The sequence below is a fragment of the Pelodiscus sinensis genome, chromosome 25 (assembly GCF_049634645.1).
Source record: "Pelodiscus sinensis isolate JC-2024 chromosome 25, ASM4963464v1, whole genome shotgun sequence".
Lineage (NCBI taxonomy): Eukaryota > Metazoa > Chordata > Testudines > Trionychidae > Pelodiscus > Pelodiscus sinensis.
In genome coordinates, this window is record NC_134735.1 from 10,756,323 (window position 1) to 10,778,699 (window position 22,377).

General features: G+C 53.6%; 1 protein-coding gene across 2 annotated transcripts in view; it reads right to left on the reverse strand.

Annotated features, from left to right (window-relative positions):
* Positions 1-294: 294 nt before the first annotated feature.
* FHL3 (four and a half LIM domains 3) overlaps positions 295-22,377 on the reverse strand; it is a 53,234-nt gene continuing 31,151 nt past the window's right edge. For both annotated transcript variants that reach the window (XM_075908883.1, XM_006134240.3), the window contains exons 2-6: positions 6,662-6,843; positions 6,153-6,327; positions 4,917-5,086; positions 4,169-4,355; positions 295-2,918 (exon numbers count right to left, since the gene is read on the reverse strand). In XM_075908883.1, coding sequence (XP_075764998.1) covers positions 2,767-2,918; positions 4,169-4,355; positions 4,917-5,086; positions 6,153-6,327; positions 6,662-6,817 — 840 coding nt within the window. In that variant the 5' untranslated portion in view covers positions 6,818-6,843 and the 3' untranslated portion in view covers positions 295-2,766. The remainder of the gene's footprint in view (positions 2,919-4,168; positions 4,356-4,916; positions 5,087-6,152; positions 6,328-6,661; positions 6,844-22,377) is intronic.

Consider the following 22,377-nt stretch of genomic DNA (forward strand, 5'->3'; position numbering starts at 1 on the left):
ACATATGGGGGGGCGCCATAATCTTTTCAGTGCTTAGGGCCTCTAAAGGTCTTAATCTGGCCCTGGCCTGTGGCATCATCCTAGCTAGAGTTAAAGGCTGGGCAAGTCGCTGTGGCAGTGGGAACCATAGGGAATACACCAGGGCTGGCCCTGGTTCAGGGCTTTGGAAGCAACCCCAGGGAGAGCAAAGAGCTATTTTACCTTTTGAAGACAAGCCTGGCGCCAGAGCAATGACATGAATTCAACCCCACCCTTCTCCCGGCCCTGCCTGGAGAAAATACAGCCGGAGAGAGGTGTCCTTACAATGTTTATTATATAATGCCTTACAGAACCATACGAGAGACCAAAGGGTTGGACGCTTACATAGGAAACTTCCTTTCCAAAGATCAGTCCAAAGCTCTTCCGAATAGCGCACACACCCAAACTCTGACTTACCTGCATCAAAGCTTTCAAACAAGGGTTTCAGTAAGGGTTCAAATACACAGCTAATAACAATGCAACATGCATAACAAGAAACCCAGCGTGGGGCCGGGGCTAGCCGTTCCTCCCGCGGGCTTGGTTACTGGCTGACAGATAAGGTACAAAAAGGAAAACACAAGGAAGTCATATGCAGAAGAACATCCTGTCGCCGGAGAGGTGGGGGAGGGGGAAGGGTGCAGGGCTGGCGTGAGCACCCCAAGAGAGACGGGGCTGTAGGAGAACTGGGGCAGCTTGGCAGTTTCATAGCAGGGCTTTCAGGGAAGCAAAGCTCCATCAGCTGGGACAGCAGCCTCCCTCGGCCATCACATTCATTTTCAGTTCCTATCCTACCAAATTTATGGCCACGAAAAATGCCTCGCAGGCCATGAAATCTGGTCTTCTGTATTCTTTTACCCTATACTATAGACATTTCTTGGGGAGACCAGTGTGTCTCAAATTGGGGGTCCTGACCCACAAGAGAATTGCAAGGTTATTTTAGGGGGGGGGTCATGGTATTGCCACCCTTATTCATGTGCTGTCTTTAGAGCTGGGCAACCAGAAAGCAGCGGCCGTTGGCCAGGCGCCCAGCTCGGAAGGCAGTAGCCCAGAAGTAAAGGTGTGGCAATACCGTATCGTGCCATCCCTACTTCTGTGCCACAGCTGGCGGCTGTGCTGCCTTCCGAGCTGGGCTCCCAGCCAGCAGGCACCACTCTCCAACAGCCCCGCTCAGAAGGCAGCGCCGCCACCAGCAGCAACACAGGCGGAAGGGGAGCAAAACCGCAACCCCCTCCATGATACCCTTGCGACCTCCCATGGTTCCTTTTCGTGTCAGGACCCCTACAATGACGACACTGAAATTTCAGATTGAAATAGCTGAAATCGTGACATTTACAATTTTTTGAAAACTGTGAAATTGACCAAAACGGGCCAAGAATTTGGTAGGGTCCTTCCTATCCTGGGAATGAGAAATCCAGAGCCGGGGGAGGTTGAGCCAGGGCCCAATCCATACCAGACTAACAAGGATCCCTCTGCAGCCAATGAGCATGCATAGAACTCAGCACCTGGTGGCAGGTGGGGAACTCAGCTGCTGTCCTGGGGGCTGGTTCAATATACTTGCGGCCTGGCCAGTTGTTGTTACAAACACAGAGAGCCCCCATGTGTTCTCCACTCCAATCTATTCCACCTGCAGCCCCCGGGGCTGAATTCTGAGCACAGCCTGCAGCCAAGACACTACGGAGCACAAGCCTCCCAAACATACGTGGGTGAAAAGATATGTGAGTGGGCCAGCTTAGTAAGTGACAACAAGCGGTTCCCTGTGCAGCCCCCAGGAAGGGGGCCGGGCAGACAACTCAGCTGGCTCCAATAGCTCTGGCTGCCTCTGAAATGCCCTTTTCTGCTCTGCTAAGTGGCTCCCAGGCAGAAGCAAAAGCTTTCGGCTCCCCGCGCTGGCACCCAGAGCACTACTCTGAATGCACCGCCAGAGCCGCTTCGCCGGGCTTGTGGAGCTGGGGTTCAATGGGCGCATTCGTGCAGCTCTCGGAACCTGATGGGGACCCGTCGGCTGAGGGGCAGAGTGGGGCAGGAGGGAGGGTTACGCTGCAGGGAAGCCAGGGCGCCGGAGCCCTCAGCACCCGCTGGCCATTCAGGGTTCCTTGCCTCAGGAACGACACCGGCTCCTGAAGCCGTGAGGACCGAGGGGAGAGACACCAGAAAACCAGAATGTTCTGCTCCGAGCCAGGGCCCAGACACACCCTGCCACGAGTGGCACAGAGAGCGCCGCAGCCTCGCTCCATGAGACGCCACGTGCTCTTCGCATTAGGGGACCAGGCTGTGCTGCAAACTCCGGTGGGGCAGGCAGGAGCTTCAGGAAAGCCCGCCGCACCCACCGGCGCTGCAGCCCCTGGCTCGGAGCACAGGGAGCAGCCGGGGCAGGGGAAGAAAAGCAGGAAGAAGCAAGAGGGACAAAGCTGTGCGGTCGGCACACGGAGCCGAAGGCCCGCGGCCCGGCCCCTTTGCTCAGACAGGAGCTCCCGGCTCAGCCAGCGCCCAAGCGCATAGGAAGCAAAGGAAAAAAGCAAATAATGAGGGACTTGGAAGCGCCTTTTGTTTGGCTTTTATTTAGCTTCACTCTGCAGAAAGCCGAGGGCGGCTTATCCCGGCCTTAGGGGCAGGGCACAGGCACTTGAACCTCACTGTGGTGAGGGCGTCCGCCCTCTCCAGGGCCACAAAAGGCGCAGCTCCCACTCTGCCCAGCACCCACAGCCGCTAGGGTGCCTGGCACGAAGCCCCCAAGCCACGTCCTCAGGCTCACGGGTGGCTGCTGCAGTCCCGGCACAGGATCTCATCCTGGCGGGGGATGAAGCCTTTCCCCACCAGCGAGCTGGCGCAGCGGGCACAGTTGAAACAGTTGTGGTGCCAGTGACGATCCTCAAAGGAGACGTATTTCCCCCCTCCGAAGCCTAGAGAAGGGGGACAGAGCACAGGGTAATCCGGAGCACGCAGGGCGGAGGCTCAGGGCACGGATGAGCCAGGGGCTATTCCGGTTTAGCTAAGGTGCGTCTGTGTTCCCCTTCCACTCCCACCACCACCTCACAATCGCAGGCAGGGCCCCCCCGGTGTACAGCTGGGGAGCTGAGGCCCAGGGACTTGCTCCAGGTCACGCAGGGAGCCACAGCAGAAACCAAAGGCAGGTCTCCAAAGCCCTAGACCAGAGCTGCTTCACCAGCCACCCTGTGCAGCAGGCAGCCCTGGCCGTGGGCAGCCAGTTAGGGGTCTGGGCATCACCCTGAAGAACGAAACCTCACATCCTCCTTGGGAAGGACCCGACCGGAGCCAGCCGGCTGAGGGAAGCTGTGTTGGCCCCTTGTCCAGAAGGCAGGAGGATGTGCAGGTTTCCTAGGCGCTACTGCGGAGAGCCACGGAGATAAACACTGGGGACGGGGCGGGGCAGCTGGCAATCACCGACTGAGTGACTGAGTAGGGGCGTTGGCCTCCTCAGGAGCAAGGAACCACGCTATGGAGGGAGGCTCAGCGAGGGAGACCGGCCATCTCCTATTGCAGACCACTGGCAAAGTGCAAAGGGTCCAGTTTCTGGGGCCTCCCACCCCAGCCCCGGGCTGCAAAACTATCCCATTGTCCTCTGGGTGGAGAGCACTTCCAGGACCCCCACTGAGGAGTCAACACAGAGAGGCCTGTCAGAGCCAGCAGACCACTCCCCACGGGGCGTGTCTTGGGGCCCTGGTGAGTTCTGCCAGAAGGCAGCTGGGTACCACACCAGCCAGTCCTCCCGGGGGGTGCACTGTACAGTCACTGCTCGGACAGGGCAGGACGCACCCAACCCCGGAGCGTTGCAAGAACACGAGCAGCACAGGCACCGCGCTGCCATTTAACCCCCCTGCCACTCCTCCGTGTGGCCTCTCTGGGAGCTGCTGGGGAAGGCAGCCCCACGGGCCTCACAGCTTTCTTGGCAGCGATATTCTCCCACCTCAGGAGGCCTGAACAGGCCACCAAGGAGCCTTGAGGGACTGCAGGGGGAGGCAAGAGCTGCCCAGGCCTTCCGCTGGCCGGCTGAAGAGGGGACGTCCCCATGACAACAGCACAGGGGAGTAAGACGCCAGCACGGGGGCTGCATGCTGCTCGCAGGCAGAGACCCCGTGCCCTGGCGTCGCTCGCTAGGGACTGCGTGCTGTGCGCCGGCCTCCAGGCTTACCTGTGATGGGCTTTGCGCAGCCGCTGCACTTCTTGGCATAGAGGTTCCCAAAGCACTTGACGCAGTAGGGGTTGTCCTCCTGGGAGGTGAACTGCTGGCCTGCCAAGGGGACCTTGCAGCCGGTGCAGACAAAACACTCCTTGTGCCAGGGCTCGTCGCGGTAAGTCACGCCCCCCTTGGTCAGCGACTGCGGGAGGGAGAGCACAGTGACACGCCGTGCCTAGCGGTTCCAGACCTCAGCCTCGAGCCTTTCCCCCAGGGAGACTGGAGGCAAGGCTGGCCCACATTCCACGAGCGCACGGCGCTTATGACACGAGCGCCCCGCCCAGGCCGGCCAAGGCAACTCAACCGGTCCCTCAGGAAGCACTGAGCCGCACAGAGCTGTGGCCAGCTCTCCAGAGCAGGGCGTGAGGCCGACACATCAGGGCTCAGGCTCGGAGATCCTGACCGTGAGCCTTCTGGAGAGGCCTGGAGAGCAGCACCCCCCGTGGGAAGGACCAGGGAAGGGAGCCCGGCCATGCCAACCCCACTGGCAGCATGCTGGGTGCAGTCCTGCTGGCCTGGATCCAGGGGAACACGGACATGCATCAAGCTGGGTTTCACCCGGGTCCCAACTCAGGGGGATCCTGCAACAGCACCCCAGCTCCTATGCTGGGGGGCCGCTTTCTGTGGTGGGCACAGGCTGCCCCTCACGGAAGCAGCGCCCCGGTGGGGTGGCCAAAAGAAGCGCCAGCTGGGCCGGCCGTACCTTTTTGCAGCGAGTGCAGCGAGGGGCAAACTTGCTCTCGTAACAGGGGACGCAGTAATAATCCTTCTTGTCCGGGATAAAGGAGCGCGACCCGATGGGCTGCTGACAGCTGCTGCAGATGAAGCAATGCTCGTGCCAGGTTTGTCCATTGTATTCCAGTTTCCGGGACCCTGGAAGGGAAACAGGTCTGGGCTCAGGGCACCACGGGGAGACAGCAGCTGCTCCCTCCGACAAGCTCAGGAAGTGACACGTCCGCAAAGCAACAATGGTCGACAGGGACGGAGCCTTGGGTTGGAACTCGGCTCCAGGCTGGGGGAGGGGGCCTGGTGTGAGCGCTTCATACCCCCGAGACAGACCTAGCACCCCGGCATGCCCCTTTCTGCCCCACGGCCCGGTACCGTCCCTCCACATGGGGCAGGTCTCCCTGCACACGGAGCATCACCAGGGCAGCCTCTCAGCGCCAGATGGCCTGGGGGGTAACACAGGCAGGCAATGCCCGAGGGGCCTGGCACGGCCCCAGCCCCCCCAAGGCTAGGTCTCCATCAGGCTTTAGCCCGGGGTGGGGAACCTTTTTTGGGTCGGGGGTGGCTGCCCCACAGAAAAATTAGTCGGAGGCCACACAAAAGTGAAAAGGCCCCTCCCCCCAAAGTACCTCATTGAGGTGGCCCCCGACTGAGAAACAGAAAGACACTCCCCACATTCCCCTCACACCACAGCTAGGGGAGCCCGGGCGAGGAGATTTTGTGAGCTCCCCTGGGCTCTGGGGCGCAGACAAAAATGAGGCGCTCAGGGTGGGGGAGGGAGGGGGCTGGCACGCCAGCCCCGGGGGGAGACCACAGGGCTGGAGCACTAGCTCCCCTTTGCTGAGGGGGGAGGGCAAGCCTCAGGGGCTGGATCCAGCCCATCCCTGCTTTAGCCAGTCACTTGCTGTCTGAGGCATCAAAGGCCCCTGGAGACAGGGCAGGATGCTCCGGAGACCCTGGAGCTGCCTCTCACATTCTCCTCCTCCATGGCCTCCCCCAACACGGCGCCAACAGACATAGGCTACTGGGCTCTGGGCTCCTCATAAGGGCCACTCAGCAGCGGGAACTGGCATGTCTCTGGCCCTCACCCGGCACACGCAGGGCACGGCCCCTGGCTGGGATGACAGAAGTACAGCTGCTGGCCCGGCAGAGCCTGCCATGGTCCAGAGGAGGCTCCGTCTCCGGCCAACCAGCCCTGCCCTGGCGCCCGTACCTGGCATGACGGTCTTCTCACAGGCAACGCACTTGGAGGAGAACTCGCTGCAGTAGCAGTCGTTGCACAGCAGCTCCTCGTCCTGGCAGGTGAAGGGCTCGTCGGCCAGGGAGCGGTCGCAGCGGAAGCAGCGGAAGCAGTGTTCATGGTAATGGCGATCCTCGTAGTACAGCTCCTGGGGGAGAGCGTGAGGGTGTCACCCACTGGCCCCATGTGAGTGGAGCCCCCCACCCCTCACTCATCCGAGAGCCAGGTCTCACTTGGGCACAGCCCTGCACCCCTCACTTGCCCCCTCCGGGCATAACCCGCTCCCCGCCCTTCCCTTGCCCACTAGGGTTGGGGTCCAGGCCTCATGTGAGCACATCCCCCTCCCCCCGCCCCTCACTCACCCAGTAGGGGTAGGAGCTAGGCCTCATGTGAGCACAATCCCCCTGCCCCTCACTTGCCCACTAGGGGTGGGGGCCAGGCCCCATGTAATCACAGCCCCTCGCACCCAGGCTCTCCCTCACCCTGCTGTCATGGCCGATCAGCTCCTTGCACTCCTCGCACGTGTTAGCGAAGTGGGCGTCGTAGCAGGGGATGCAGTAGGGGCCCACGTCCATCTGGATGTACTTCCGCCCGTACAGGGACTCCTTGCAGTTGTCGCAGTCGAAGCATTCCGTCATGGTGCCGACCCGGGAGCCTCCCGCACCTGTTGGGGGGAACCACGGGTCAGTCGCTGCTCAGAGCTTGGGCACTGAGCATCACCCTCACCCCTCCGTGCACAGACACCGGACACGTGCCCAGCCGGCTCCTCCTGAACTGAGCCAGGCCACACACAGCCAGCATGGGGGCAGGAGATGCTGCTCCTGCTCAAGGACCACATGATCTGTGTTTCCAGGAACGGGCAGGTGTGGCACCTTCCGCATGCCCGTAAGGCGGAGAGACGCCTCTCATTGGTGCTTGGGGCTCCCTGCTGCATCCGCAGGCCAGAGCTGGTGGCTGGGTGGGCTGGATTTGGCCCATGGGCCGGATTTTGCCCAGCCCTGACCGTGACAAACAAAACTGCTGTTCCTCAGAGCTGCCACTGCTTCCTGATCTCAATCGCACTCCTCCCCGTGACCCAACAGCAGCCAGAGACGGAAGGAGAAAACCAGGCTGGTGCGACCTCAGCTCTCGGATAACGTGCGTCTGGGTGGGAGACCGATTTTCCAACTCCAATGCAGCGGCTGAGCCAACATCGAGCAAAACCAAGAACAGGCCTTTTAAAAAAAGGAGTTCCAGGACAGCGACATCTCCGTCTGGAACAGCATCTCGCAGTTGGTCGACACAGACTGTTCCCTGCCCGTTCCCCTTTCTCCCTGACTCACACGGAGATGACTGCCCACAGAGCATGCCAGGAAGGGCCTGCCAGTCTTTTGAACACGTCCACTATTGCGAAATAGAGTGGGTGCATTATTTTGGCATCCCTGTAAACCTTGTTCCACAAGGGTTAAGGGATGTCTCACAATAGTGTGTTAGTTCACAATTTGGCACTGTGTAGACGTGCCAAATTTCGAAATAGAATCGAAATAAGATACGCAATTTGCATCGTGCAAATTGCGTATCTTATTTCAAACTGAGGGCACAGTGTAGACACACCCCAAGACCACTTACATAGGGTAGGTCTAGACTGCATCCCTCTGTCGGCAGAGGGATGCAGATCAGGCAGGTCGACATTGCAAATGAGGCAGGGATTTAAATATCCCGTGCCTAATTTACATAAAAATGGCCGCTGCGTTTTGCTGGCTCAGCACGTTGTCGGCAAAAAGCAGCAGTCTAGAGGGGGATCTGTTGAGAAAGAAAGCCTTTTTCGACAGCTCCCTTATGCCTCCTGCAAGGAGGTTAACAGGATCTGTCAAAAAAGCCTTTTTTTCTTGACAGATCCCCCTCTAGACTGCCGCTACTGACTTTACACAGATACACCAGAGCGAACTTGGGTGTAAATGCACCGCACTGGTGTAAGGGAGAGCCCAGGCAGTGCCCACTTGACTCAGTTCAGACCAGCTGTGTCTCCACGGGAGGCTGGCATGCACCAGCAAAGCTACATCAGTGCAAAAATCCCCCAGGGGGGACCCATGGCTCATTCCTTTGCAGGCTACTGGCACTGCCCATGGGGGGCCTGGGAAGAGGGGGAGATGGGAAGGGCACAAGCCCTTTGAACATGGTACTTGGACAACTCACTCAAAATACTGTCTCCGTTTGTGAGACAAATGTGATCCCCCAGCAGCGGCTGTACTAAGAACAACGTGCAGAAGGCCCTTGCTGATTCCCTGGGAGGGGGGTGACCCTAGGCATCCTTCTGAAACTGCACCAAGCAGCAAGACCCGAGTCCCCACCCAGTGCTGTCCGGCCACTTGTTTGCATTTCCTACGCCACTTCCCCCCCTTGCTCCCCGCCCTGGCAGCTACTGAATTCACCCATCTTTCTAGGCCTGCCGCATGGCGGAGGCTTGCAAGGCAGAGTGTGCTGCAGCAAGGGGCCAGCCTTGTACTGTTGGAGCTAAACTCGCTTATTCACCAGGCCCAACAGACCACAGAGTGCACGAGGGCAGGGCAAGCCCAGGGGCTGTCTACAGGCCCACACGCGCTGCCCCTTCCAGGGAGGGGAGAGCAGCAGAGAATGAACCTGGGCAGTTTGCTCAGGGGTGTGTGTGTGTGTTAGATAAGCTGCAGGGAAGGTGGCTGTTTGCTCCCTTTGTTCGGAGTCTCATGGCAGAGTAAGTCAGAGGTGCTAATCACACCGCCATGCCAAAGCAAACACGAGGGTTCCAATGCCGGGGAAGCCACGGCCCATGATGGAGAGCAGAAGGAGGAAGATCTGGGCGTTTATTTAGCTTAACAAACATTAAATCGTCCCTGATTAAGTTTGCAGATGGCAAAAAAAATTGGTAAATGGTAAATGATGAAGAGGGCGAGTCACTGATTAGGGATGTTAAATATCGGTTAACTGACTAGTCGATTAACCTCATGAATTCTTATTGGTTACTCGACTATTCTATAGTCTCCGGGGGTGGGGCTGGCAGGCAATGCGCTCCAGCCCCACTCCCGAGGAGCCCCCTGCCACTGTGCGCTACTGCCTCTGTATGTGCCCAGTGCCAGCCAGGGAAACATTGCTACTGCCTCCGCCTGTCAGGAACCCCTGGCACAGCTGATTGAACTGAAGGCGCATTGAGTCTTTTATGGCATTAAGAGTAAACAAAAAAAAAAGGAGCCTGCAGGCTGGTGGCTGCTCCCAGCAGCAGCACGCAACGCTCCAGGACTAGCGGAGTCTGCAAACACCGTGGCCCGGAGTGAGACACATGCAAGACACCTGCTACTGCACTAGGAGAACCCGGTTCTCGGCAGGTCCCACGTGAAATGCAAGAGACAAACCCTCGTCACTCAGCACACAGAGATGGCAAAATCCCACAGGGTTTTACTTTCAGTCCCGGGTGACAATAAAGGTTTATTGTTATTTGGAGTGGTGCCTTTCCACCCGGCATACGCTGCCCTCTCCTTTCCTCCTCCCCTTGCACACCAGGACCACGCAGTGCCAGGCCAAAAACACCTCTGGGAACTCAAAACTCCCGAGTGGCCCCCAGCCTTACCTTGCAAATACCCTTCTGACAAACACAGGCTGCATGCCAGGCCAGCTTGGAACAGAGCTTGGAACCGGACACTGTACCAGAAAGGTCAGCGAGCCAGAGATGAGGCACAGCAGCAACCCCTTTCTAATTAGAGTAACACTCAGGTAACACCGCCCCCGTCTCCCGGCAGGTGGCCTAGCAACAGTCCCAGAAAATTGTTAAACTCATGCCAAGGTCCCTTCGGGGGCGGCTGGGTGAGCTCAGAGGAGAATGCGCACCCAGGGTTTGGCTTTCTGCCACGTGTAACCAGCCAGGAGTTTAATCAAACTGTTCAGAAAACAACCAACTCCTCCAGCTAGCGATTCCACTTACACCCGAAAGCCGGTAACCCTGTGTAACTCCACACCATCGTCTGTTATCAGGTCACCCAACCAGCTGCCACGTGGAAGCCATACTGTAGCAGCCTCTACAGCTATTCCTAGGAACATGTTCATCTTTCCAGGATACAGGAATAAACCTGCCTTTGCTCAGGTTTCAGGTTCCAGCTATTCTAATCTGCCCAGAGCTGCCTGAACGGGGTTTGCGTAATTTACCTCAAAACAAATGAGCAGGAGAGGAAACGCAGCCAGGCAGGGAGGGCGAGAAGTTTGCCAAATAAGGCTGAGTCTAGGTAGGTGAGACAGGGCCCAGGCAAAGGTCTCGGGGATGCCAGACCAGCATGGGGAAGAGAATAATAGTTTCCCCTTGCTAGCTTTGCGGAAGCACTGTAGCAGCTGCTGGGGTCTGTGAGCAACTGACCCTGCCAGCAGATTTCTGCCTCCTGGGCAGAGAGCAGCTGCTGCTAGGTGTAAGAGCGACTCTGACCCCTGGCAGTGGGGCTGGGAAGATTGTCAAGCAATATCATCTGTTGCTGCAGCTCCCTTGTGCCATTGCTGCGTCCCAGGAGAGTCCTGACAGAGGCCAGGCAGGCTCTCAGGCCAAGGAGGCTGTGTGAGGTTGCAGTTCCCAAGTATGCTGTGTTAGGTTCCCTACAGGGCCTCTATCTTCACAACCTTCGAACTTCACCAGCTAGGGTTGCCAGGTACCTTCACAAAAAATTCCGGAACAAAATTGGTTGAGCAAAACAAAAAAAAAACAACAAAAAATGGAGACCAAACTTGTCGCGCCTTTAAATTCCCATGCTCCCGCTTCCCCCGCCAGACGCAGCAGGGGAAAAATGTTCCTACTAGCCTTCCGTACGAGGAAAACAGAAAATACCAGACATTTTACATGTCCGGTATTTTCTGTGGGTTTTTTTTTACCACACGGAAGGAGCAATTACCAAACTGTCCGGGTTGACACCTGGCAACCCTATCACCAGCCCCAGTGCCCTTCTGCTTCTGAGCAGGGCCCTCGGGGCGGGGGTGCCTGCCAGGAGCCAGCCTCGCAGGCTGAACGGGCCTGGAGCAGTGTGAATGGGCAAGGCTGGGAAATAAGCAGGGTTCCTGCCCCACTCCTGCCCCCACAGGAACAGCGGTGGGCTTGGTGCTGGTGCTGGTGCTGGTGCTGGGGTGGGAACACGCCCCGCAGCCTGGGCTGGCCAAGCCCTGCTTGGGGAAGGGCTGAGGGGCCGTCTGGCAGAATGGCCCAGCTAAGGGAGTTTCATCAGGATGACTAAACCTCACCAACAGCGCTGTCGGGGAGCTGCTGTGTCACATCAAGACTTTGCCCTCCTGCTCCCGGCAGGGCCGACTTTTCCAGGAGGCCCAGTGCCTAGGGCCCACGATACTTTTAGGGGCCCACGAAAATGTTTTAATTTCTTTTAAAATCCGAAGGAAAAAATTGAACTTTTAGGGTCGAAGAAAATGTTTTAATTTTTTTCTCACATCAGAAAAAAATGAAACTTTTAGGGCTCATGAAAATCTATGACATGTTGCCTAAACCAGAAAAAAAATAAAATGTTGAAGCATTTAAAGTGATCTCAAAAATAAGTTTTAATATGGATATTATGGTGGGAGGGGCCCACAAAGGCAAAAGTGCCTAGGGTCCATGAAAGTCATAATGCGGCCCTGGCTCCCGGAGCTGCTGAGTCACTTCCTGCCTTTAGCTCTCACCTTCAAACCTCTCCACAGCCTGCCCCTGACTCTCTGAAGAGCACTTTGCAATTCAGAGCACAAAGGGCACATAGGGAGGCAGGGAAGAAACCTCAGTTCTTCATTGCCCAGGGCTACTTCAGCTTCACAGGCCCTGGGACTTGCTCTCCTAGCCACACCAGTGCAAACAGCTGCAGTTAGTTCCTAGATACACGGGGAGGGCCTGGGTATTTATCATGTGGCTTTTGCTGTCCCTCAAGGCATATGGCTGTGCCCAGACAGGACAGTCCAGAAGGAGCAGAGTCAGGATGCTGCTGTGCCCCTTTTTTCTCCCCACAATGCTACAGCAGAGGGAAACTGCCAGAAAACATCCCCTTAGACAAATGCCTGGTGGGCCAGAGGCTTATGGACCACAGCGGTTCCTGTGAGTAGCCCTGGCAACACAGTGCATTTTGAGACCTCTGCCAAAAGAGCAGCTCGTTCGCAGCCCTGGACTCGCTCCGCCGGGCAGGCACGGAAACGCCCACGGCCGCGAGCAAAGGAAATAGCAGAGACGGTCGGAATTGTTCATCGAGTCACAGGGCAGCACCTGATTGTCGCCAGGCCCGTGCAGCCAGTGAATTGAAGATTTCCACACATTTGGCAGGTGTAAGATGAACCCAGCTACACTAAGAGATCATGGAAGAGCCAGTGATTTCTGACTCTATAGCCCTTATGCTCCCATTTCCTGTGTAACCACCACTAGGTGGATTCAAACCTGGGTCTTCTGAAGCTTAGCGGAGGAGCCGCTACAGCTTGAGCTATAAAGCCAGCTGCCACTCAGCTTAGGCTGTAGAGCTCCCTTGTTCTTATCTCTCTCTATACGTAGTCTAAGTGCCACTAGATGGGACAGTACCACACCCAGACGGTGCATAGGTAAGGCCGGCCAGCCTGCCTCTCTTTAGAGTCATGCCCCTCACTGCAGGCGGAGGTTTTGCTTTCTTTTCACATGCCAGATACAAAAGTGTTTCCCAGAAAACAGGTCCCATTTTCCAAGTCTGGTCCAGAGGCTCACTGCCATTCGCTAATCTCCTGGTGGCCTCCACCCCTATTTACTCATGTGCCTGGTTTTGCTTATTGGTTGTTTTCCTTGAAGCCCCTCTAAGTCGACAGTTGACTTCTTAGTGTGGCTGCAGGAAAGGGACCTGGGAAATGATGCCTGGCCAGGGATAAAACCATTTCAGCAGCCAAACCTGCATGGCCACTGAATACCACTGCAGCAGGGCAAACAGCACTGTAGCTGGCAGGGCTGGATTAAGGGGGGGCTGGGCTAGCCGGGCAGCTGCCCGGGGCGCCAACCTATGGGGGGCACCTGAAGGCAGCTGTAAGGTGTGCAGCGCGCCGCAGAGCCGCGCATGCGTCGCGCGCCCGCTGCCCAGGGCGCAGGAATGGCTCGTGCCAGCCCTGGTAGCTGGCATGCATGGGTGACTGATTCACGTTTCCAACACATAGCACAGACCGATCTCTGGAAAACGCCAATAGATATACAGGCAGCAGACATCACGCTGCAAACGGGAGGGATCAGCTTAGTCCTGGTGCGCTGATTGTATTTCCCCAGAGAGGAGAATGAGCCTGGGAGGTTCGCAAAGGCCTCCCAAGAAGGGAGATGTTCAGGGTGAGGATGAAGGATGTGTGAACATAGTGGAGTTCAGAGTTTTGCAAAGCTCCCACGCTCAGTCTGGGGGCGAAAAGCCCGTGCTAGTTCATGGACCTTCTCCTGCTAGTTTTAAATTCCACGCTTCCTTTCCAGGGATTAGAAAATGCGCAAAGAAAGCCTCTTGTCCAAAGGGTGGCTGACAAGGCATGGCCCTGTCCATGGCTCCAGAGAGAGGCAGGTGCAGATGCTGTCGCCTTAATTTTCTCTATTTGGAATAACTCGTCTCCTCTTTGCACTAGGGATGTAATAGAGTAGTTGATTAACCGATAAGCCAAAGCTTGGCTAATGCTATAGACTACATGCATTTCCCCGCCCCCTCCCCCATACATTTTTTAGCAGGCTGGCCAGCAGCCCGGATCACTTCCAGCTCGCAACGGGTCCAGGACCTACCCCTGCTGCGGCTCTGCATTTAAAGTGTATTAGGAGCCAGGCAGGTAGGCAGCCTGGCTCAGTCCTGGCTTGAGCCAGGACAGGGAACTCAGATACTCTCCACCCCTCCCAACAGGGGCTGCCGCCACCCCATGCTGCTGCCTCTGTATAAGAGGCAGCAACGCAGGGCGACAGGCAGCTGGTCCGCAAGGAGAGCTGTTTTTTAAACTGGCTCCCTTCGTGGACCAGCTCCCACCTGGCACCTTGCGGTGTGGCAGGGGGCTCCTTGGGAGAGGGGCCGGAACGCATTGACTGCCAGAGCCACCCCAGGAGACTAAGAATAGTTGAGTAACGAATAAGAATCCATGAGGTTACATGACTATTCAATTAACCAATATTTAACATCTCTACTCTGCACTCAGCACGTTCAAGGGGGACTGAAAGGTGTAGATGCCTGACTGTGCCCCAGGCAAAACTAGCTCAGGAAAGAGAAGAACAGAGTAGAGGGATTAAGAAATCCACATGGATGTTCACACTACTTGCAAGCACCATCAGAATCTGGACAAAGCCACCCCTTCCTGAGGACTCAGGGTGTAGCTAAGTGCCCAGTTATTAACATACATCCAGAACTACAAACTACGGGGCACTGACATGAAAACTACTCCCAGCTGGAGCTCTGTGCTCAAGAGACCGGCGACTGGTCTGGTTTAAAAACAGATACAAAGTTGTTTGAGTCCATGGGGTAATAAGCCCATTTTGTGCATTCAGCAGGAAGTTGAAGACTGGAAGCGTTTGAGCTGCTTGGATGGGTCACAAGTCAGAAGGCCCAATAAGACCACACGAGTGAGGCAGGCATGTCGGAACTCTCCCAAGAAAACGGCACTCACCCCAGCAGACCGTTAAGAACTCCACGGCCACAGACGTCACCAGAGGAGATTCTGACTCAAACTCCTCCTGAGATTGTTATCTAGGGCAAAGAAGGGTCCGGAGGAGATTGGAGAACCAGAGGCAAACTATTGTATGAGCAAAACTGATCCGCAAGAGCGGCTTCTCAGCCAATGGCAGGCTGCACCAAAGAAATTTACGACCAGGGAAGTTGTTGGTAACTGAAGACGCAGCATCTCTAAACGTAACTGGAGGGGGCCACAGTGCAGACCATGAAAGAAAGGGGCTACAGCCAAGTTTTAGGGATCCTGACTCAGCACTCGGGACTCTGAATTGATTGTTTTGTGAGATAAAGGGATTGGGGTCACAGTTCAGGGAGAATCCTGTTTGTATCCATGATTTAAAGTAGGAAAGCAAGTGCCCAAGCATACCATTGCGCTCTGAGCTCCTGCTCCTTTTCCCATGTACATTAGTCACCCCTCTAACAGAGGGCATTGAGCTTTGGTTTAATTATGGCGATGACGTCAAACAATTCTAGTCTCCAGAGTACTTACCCACTGGCTAGAGGGTTGCACATGCTTCTAGAAAAGGTGACCCTGCCTGGCTTTCTGGTCAAAGAAAACCTCCGTGAAACTTCGCCTCCCTGCCTGAAGCACCTAAATAGTGGAATAAACTTCAAAGACCTACCCAGGCCAATTCAGACAAGTATAGGTTCTCTTCCAGAACAGCTGCCTCCACCCGCAGCCAACTGGCTCCATCACAGATACTGCACAGACCCCTGCCTGAACGACTTTTTCCCCCCGAGATAAATGCTATTGCCATTCAAGAAGCCGATCAGGAGAGAAGTTTTTTTTCATTTCAGACCCAGATTGCAAGAAAATGGAAGAGAACCAACACAGTACAAGAAAGGAACAGAGGAGCCTAAAACTACTAGTTAAATGCCTGCTGCAAGGAGCAGTCAAAATGTGACCTGCTTTCCTACAGCTCTTCTGTCAGCTGATTCTAAACAGTCTCTCTTCCTTACAAATCCTCCCCACTCCAGCTCTGGCTCTTAAAGCATCTCTGCTGCAGAGGCAATTGTGCTACCAATGCCAGGAGCAAAATTAAATCACCACCTGTCAGCATTCCAGATAAGCTGTGCACTTGTGCGGCCGCTCAGGAGAAATTCCAGTGCCGCCCAGCTGATTAGCAGAGCGCCCACGGTTGAGCTTTGTGTTTCTGTTGCTGGTGGTGCACATTCGCACATGCCTTGGGGCACATAAAAATTATTCTGCATGTGGGTGGGAAAAATCTGCACATGGATGGGAAAGATTAGAAGGAACATCACTACCGGTATGCGCCAGGAGGACACAAACACTGCTGAAGACACAGCCCAGGTGGCTTTGGTAACTAAGAAAGTAACTCACTGCAGGACAAATTTGGAAGCTATTAAGAACTGACAGGCCAGACACAAAGGAATATTACTAAATCTCAGCAAAGACCTAAAGATGCCACCCACCTGAGACTCCTTAAAGGGATCTTTCAAACAACTCCCACCCCATCCTTCACCCACAAGATCACATACATAACAGGGTGACTCTGAATGGTCAGTCACACACACACAGACTGTGTCTACACTACAAGTTTTCTAGGCAAAAATATGCTAATGAGGGACTCATTTGCATGAGTCGCGATCTCATTTCCATATTTTCCGCCGATCAGTTTTTGCGCTAGGGGTGTTTGCGCAAAAACAAGCAGCGTGGATGTTTTCTTTTTGCACAAACCCCCCTTTTCCTACAAGATTGGTATACCTCCTTTTTTGGGACATAAGGATCTTGTGGAAAAAGGGGTTTTTGCGCAAAAAGGAAATGTCCACATTGCTTGGTTTTGCTCAAAAACCCCTAGTGCAAAAATGGATTGGCAGGAAATATGCAAATGAGATCACAACTCATGAAAATGAGTCATTCGTTAGCATATTTTTTGCCGAGAAAACTTGTAGTGTAGATGTAGCCACAACTTCCAAGTTGCAAGAAGCAGCTGATTTGCACCATGACTTTCAAATCATCGCATTTCCTAGGTCTGCAAGAAGATTCCAGAGACACCAAGGCCTCTTCTGTTGTGAGAGCTTGGGCGGTCTTCACATAGTTGGTTCCTGGGAGGTGATGTGCTCTAATGTTATGTAATATGCACCTGGCTGCATTGGATTGCTTTTTAAAATGGGGAGCACGCAGCCTCGGGGCTTCCCTTAGCTGGAGAACACAAATGTTCCAGATGTTCATTTTCACTATAACCCCCCCCTTACAGAGTGAACAGAACATTCTTCATTGTTTCATGGCACTTGCCCCCATCCCAGGACCCCCTGGGGCTGTCCTCTGCCCATTAATGGATATAGCACAATATCTGCAGTGTTCTCCACAATACAGTCTCTTAAGGAGAGGATCCAGGTGTTAAAGGTCACTGATGCTACACTGTAACTACAATCCACTGATGCTACACTGTAACTACAATCACAATGGAGGAACATATTAAAGTCTTCATTTGGCATTGCTGCTGGTGTCTCATGGGGGGGGGGGGGAGGAAGAAAGGGGAAGCAGGAGAGAAAATGATATTGCACAAAGAATTGCCTTCCTGGGGCTTGGAGTCGGGAATCACTGTCAAATCACAATTTAGCGTTGGCAAACACAAGCCATTTCCTAGGCATTTAATCTATAAAACCATGACAGTTATGGAGAAAGCAAATAAGGAAGTTATTTACTTGTTCCCATAACATAAGAACTAGGGGTTGCCAAATGAATTGAATAGGTAGCAGGTTTAAAACAAACCAAAGGAAGTATTTCTTCATGCTATGCACTGTCAACCTGTGGAACTCCTTGCCAGAGGATGTTTTGAAGGTCAGAACTTTAACAGGGTTAATAAAAAAAAAGGCTAGATACATTTCAGAGAGGTTAGGTCCGTCAATGGCTATTAGCCTGGGCAGGAATGGTGTCCCTAGCCTCTGTTTGTCAGAGATTAGGAATGGGTGACAGGGGTAGGATTACTTGATAATTCCCCATTCTGTTCATTCCCTCTGGGACACTTAGCATTGGCCACTTTTGGAAGACAGGATACTGGGCTAGATGGACCTTTGTTCTGATGGCCATTCTTATGTCCTCCCCTGGCAGCTTAGTTCCATGACGTTTTATGGCCACGATAGGAGTCCCGCAGGAAAATGAAGCATCTTTCTTTGGACATTTCTAGACATGAACTTTCACTTCCCCTGTCAATTTGGAGGGACATGCACATGGGTGTTGGCACGAATGGGGTGCATGCACTGAAGGAGGTCCCAGTGAGAGTCTCCAGGAAAGGGCATACACACATGTAGGGGAAACTGCAGCTGGCAGGCCTGCTTGGTACCAGCCTGTGAAACTGCCAGTCTGGGACTCTCTCCCCCTTGCACTGGAGTTTCACAGATCCCTGCCACATACGATTTGCTGAGGAATCACAGCCTCGCACAGGAAAGAGGGTCTGTTTCATGCAGGTGACCCACCTCACCATACAAATCACACCCAACTTTCACATGGAAGGAAACACACCACGGACACGGTGCACACTTCCAGCTCACGTTGCTTCTATAAACCTTCTAGACTTTCCTCCCAAATGCCGAGTTGAACCAGCCACCGCCACGGTGGAAACATTCCAGCCTCTCTCTTGGTTCTGAATGCACCAGCCGACAGCTAGCCAGGAGTGACCCCAAGGGTTCTTCCTACGGGCTGCATTCGACAATGTCCCGAAGACGCAGCCCCAGCCAACCCCAGCTCTCTCCAGACGATTTTATTAAAGCCACTTAAGAGTGGAAAAGGCAGAGCCCTGGTTCCACGTGGTACTCTACATACAATGAGTAAATCCTGTACCCGTGTCAACTGATTTGTAAACGGTTCGGCAGGGCCACCACAGCGTTGTTCAAACATAGAAGAAAGCACAGCTTCCACGCCCAAGGATGTGCATATTGCACAGATTTCATAATCCAGGCAAATGAAGCTTTCATTTACACCTGTATAAATCCAGATTGACGCTAGATTTACACCTTGGTAACCAAGCAAAACATGGCCCACAAAGCATGTAAAAGCTTTGTACCTGAATGCAGAAAGGCAGGGTTCAGATACCCATATCTGGAAATCTGTTCCTCAGAACATCAGCACTGGAGCGACAGAAAGTGACTTAATGCACACCAATAGGTCACCCTCACCTGTCAGCTTCCTGAAACGCATTCGGACCCCAGGCCATCCAAGCATCAGTCTCTGCTCCCCTTGCGTATGTCTACACATGCACCCTCTTTCGAGAGAGGAATGCAAACGCAGCTGAGCAAAATTGCAAATGAAGAGCGGTTTTGAATTTCCTATGCTTCATTTGCATAATTGCAGACCGCCGCTATTTCGAAATACTCTATTTCAAAATAACCCTATTACAATGAGGTTTACCGGTTATTTCAGAAGAAGGGTTTTTCTCCCAAAATAGCTGCATCTACACAGCGTTTGTTATTCCGAAATAGGGAATTCTGAAATAGTGGCAATCGGCAATTATGCAAATGAAGCACAGGAAATTCAAATCCTTGCTTTATTTGCAATTTCGCTCAGATGCATTTTGCATCCCTCTCTCGAAAGAGGGTGCAAGTGTAGACATACCTCTTGATTTGCTTTCCCAACTGGTCAGGTCTTTCTCTTGATACAGAAAACAGTGCAAAAGCAAAGACTCCCTGTGTAACTGTTCTCCCCACCCCCACGCTTCATGAAATTGTCCTATGGATACAAATATTCACAACTCGAAGATGCTTTGAACAAAATACCTCTTGTAATCAATTTTAATGTCACAGTCTGCTGGAGCTGTGTATCTTGTTTTGGTGTATGCATCATTCTTGTGTGTAAAATGAGGAATATGGCATCTGGGATGGTTTATGGTTTTACACGTGCAAATGGAAGCCATCAAGGGTGTTTCCCTCAATGTCTGGGTGATCACCTCTAGATGATTTCTCTGAGCAGGATCCTGGGTGATCACCTTTAAGTCTTAGCAGTGGTTGGTCTTAGGAAGACATGTGACCCCCCCTCTCTAGTAGAGTCTTACCAGGTAATTTTCCATGGAGGGGAGGAATGTAGGGACGATGAATTCCCGACTAAAGAGAAGGCTATTTAAGATGCAAAGTTTTCAGGCTCTTGGTCTTTGACTCCCAAGAGAATGAACCAGAGACCTCAGGGAAAAAATGCTCTTCTCTGGCTTGAAGTTTTGGCTGAAATAAGAACAGTTTTAGGGTAAGTCTATCAACCTGCCCTTGGCGTTGTGTAGCTTAGCTTTTGTAAAGCCTTCTTGGACCTGTGGATGGCAGAGATTATGGAATTATTAGAGAATCACAGAACAGGAAGGAACCTTGAGAGGTTATCATGTCCAGAGTCCCCTGCACTCACAGCAGGACCAAGCACCATCTAGACCATCCCTGACAGGTGTTTGTTTTAAAATCCGCCAATGATGGCGATTCCACAGCTTCCTAGGCCGTTTATTCCAGTGCTTAACCACCATGGGTATGTCTACACTACCTCCTAGTTCGAACTAGCGGGGTAATGTAGGCATACCGCACTTGCAAATGAAGCCCGGGATTTGAATTTCCCGGGCTTCATTTGCATAAGCGGGGAGCCGCCATTTTTAAAACCCCGCTGGTTCGAACCCCATGCAGCGCGGCTACACGGGGCTCGAACTAGGTGGAACGAGGTGTACCGGTAGTTCGGAATAGGAAGCCTAGTCCGAACTACCTAGTTCGAGCCCCGTGTAGCCGCGCTGCACGGGGTTCGAACCAGCGGGGTTTTAAAAATGGCGGCTCCCCGCTTATGCAAATGAAGCCCGGGAAATTCAAATCCTGGGCTTCATTTGCAAGTGCAGTATGCCTACATTACCCCACTAGTTCGAACTAGCGGGGTAGTGTAGACATACCCCCAGAGAGATAGGAAGTTTTTCCTAATATCCACCCTAAACCATTATGTTTGCATGTCACACATTTGTTGCTGTGACTGCACTGCATGCATCGCACCAAAAAGCAATTCCATTTCCTCATCGCTGCAAACCTGTGGCATCTGAACCCAAACCTTTTTTTTTTTTTAAGTCTTCTCCAGAGGGGCTGGGAACTCCTTTGTTAATTAAGGGCCTGGTCAGCTTCAGTTTTATAAACAAAACAAGGTTTGAGTGACAGGAGCATACCAAGGCATCTGAATCAGCTGCATTCTATTTTTTAAGCATAATTATTAAAGGCCAAAGGGGAATTTTCATCCCCAATTTGGTCAAAATATTCACCCCTGATCTGACTTTTTATTTTCAGAGGAGACACAGTGAGTGCAGGTGTGGCACGATTGGGTATTTAAGCCAACAGTGTGTACTGCTCTTTGTCAGTGGTAGAGCTGTATTTCCTGGGGCTGGAAGAGTGCAGGGCACAACGTGGCTGGTGAGATACAGAAAGGCGTGTACCAGGGGTGGACAATAACATGGTGGTGGTTCACCAAGGTTAGTTCCTGGCGGGCTGCCATTGCTGTATTTACCTGCATGGCCGCAAGTACCAGTGATCGCAGCTCCCATTGGTTGTAGGTGGCCTTTCCCAGCCAATGGGAGCAGCGGGAAGCGGTGCAGACCAAGACACCACTTTCCGCAGCTCCCATTGGCCAAGAGTCGCAATCCAGGGCCAATGGGAGCTGCGATAGCTGGCACTTGCAGTCATACAGGTAAATATAGTGGCGGGAGCTCACCAGAAGCTAACCCTGTCAGACTGGATCCGGCCTGCGGGCAGCTATTTGCCCACCTCCATGTACACGGGGGGCGGTCTGGTATACAAGCAGACCAGCTTTCCACCCAAAGGTTTACTCAATAGCAAGTCTCTGCTACCATTTGGCTGGTAATTGCAGGTCTCTGGATTTGTACTGGCTCTTTCTATTGAGGCCCCTTTAAAGAGTAAAGGAGGTCTCTAACGCATGCATTACAGCTGCTAGTGTCCCTCACAGGCAAAGGAAATTACAGCTCTGTAACCCCAGTAAGCCTGCAGCTTCTAATTCTGGAGAAGTATCAAGTCCCAGGAAGGGATGTAGGCTCAGGTTACCATCCCAATAACTGGCTTCTTGTGGTCTCGACCAAAATTTACACCATGTGTTGCCTGGGAGTCACTGCACGTGCCAGCTACAGAGTTCCTGGTGGCTGCCCTCCCCCTCCGAGGGCAGGATTGCTCAGCTTTGGAGCAGGTCAGGAAACAACAGTGTGGAGACAGACAGGGGAGCCCGGGGAAGCAGGGAGATCATTTCTTTACTTCCCCATCACAGAGCCAAAGCAGAACAAAGCATCTGCAAGGCTGACACTATCCAGACATGGAGAACTGGATACACAGAGCCATCTGGCAGCCATTACTCTTACAGTACAGACCTGGGCGGCTTGAAAATCCATCGCCTTGGTTGCAACACTTCTCCTTTGCACAGCTTTTAATTTTTTTTTTTTAATCTCAAATACTGAGCATTTTAAGTGCGAAACCATCCATTACGCAAAGCAGAAGGGCTTTCTGCCATCAGGATTTATTTCGGATCAACGCTGCTCAGAGCGAGTCATTTCTGGGAAAGGGACCGGGGGGGGGGGGAGGCAGCG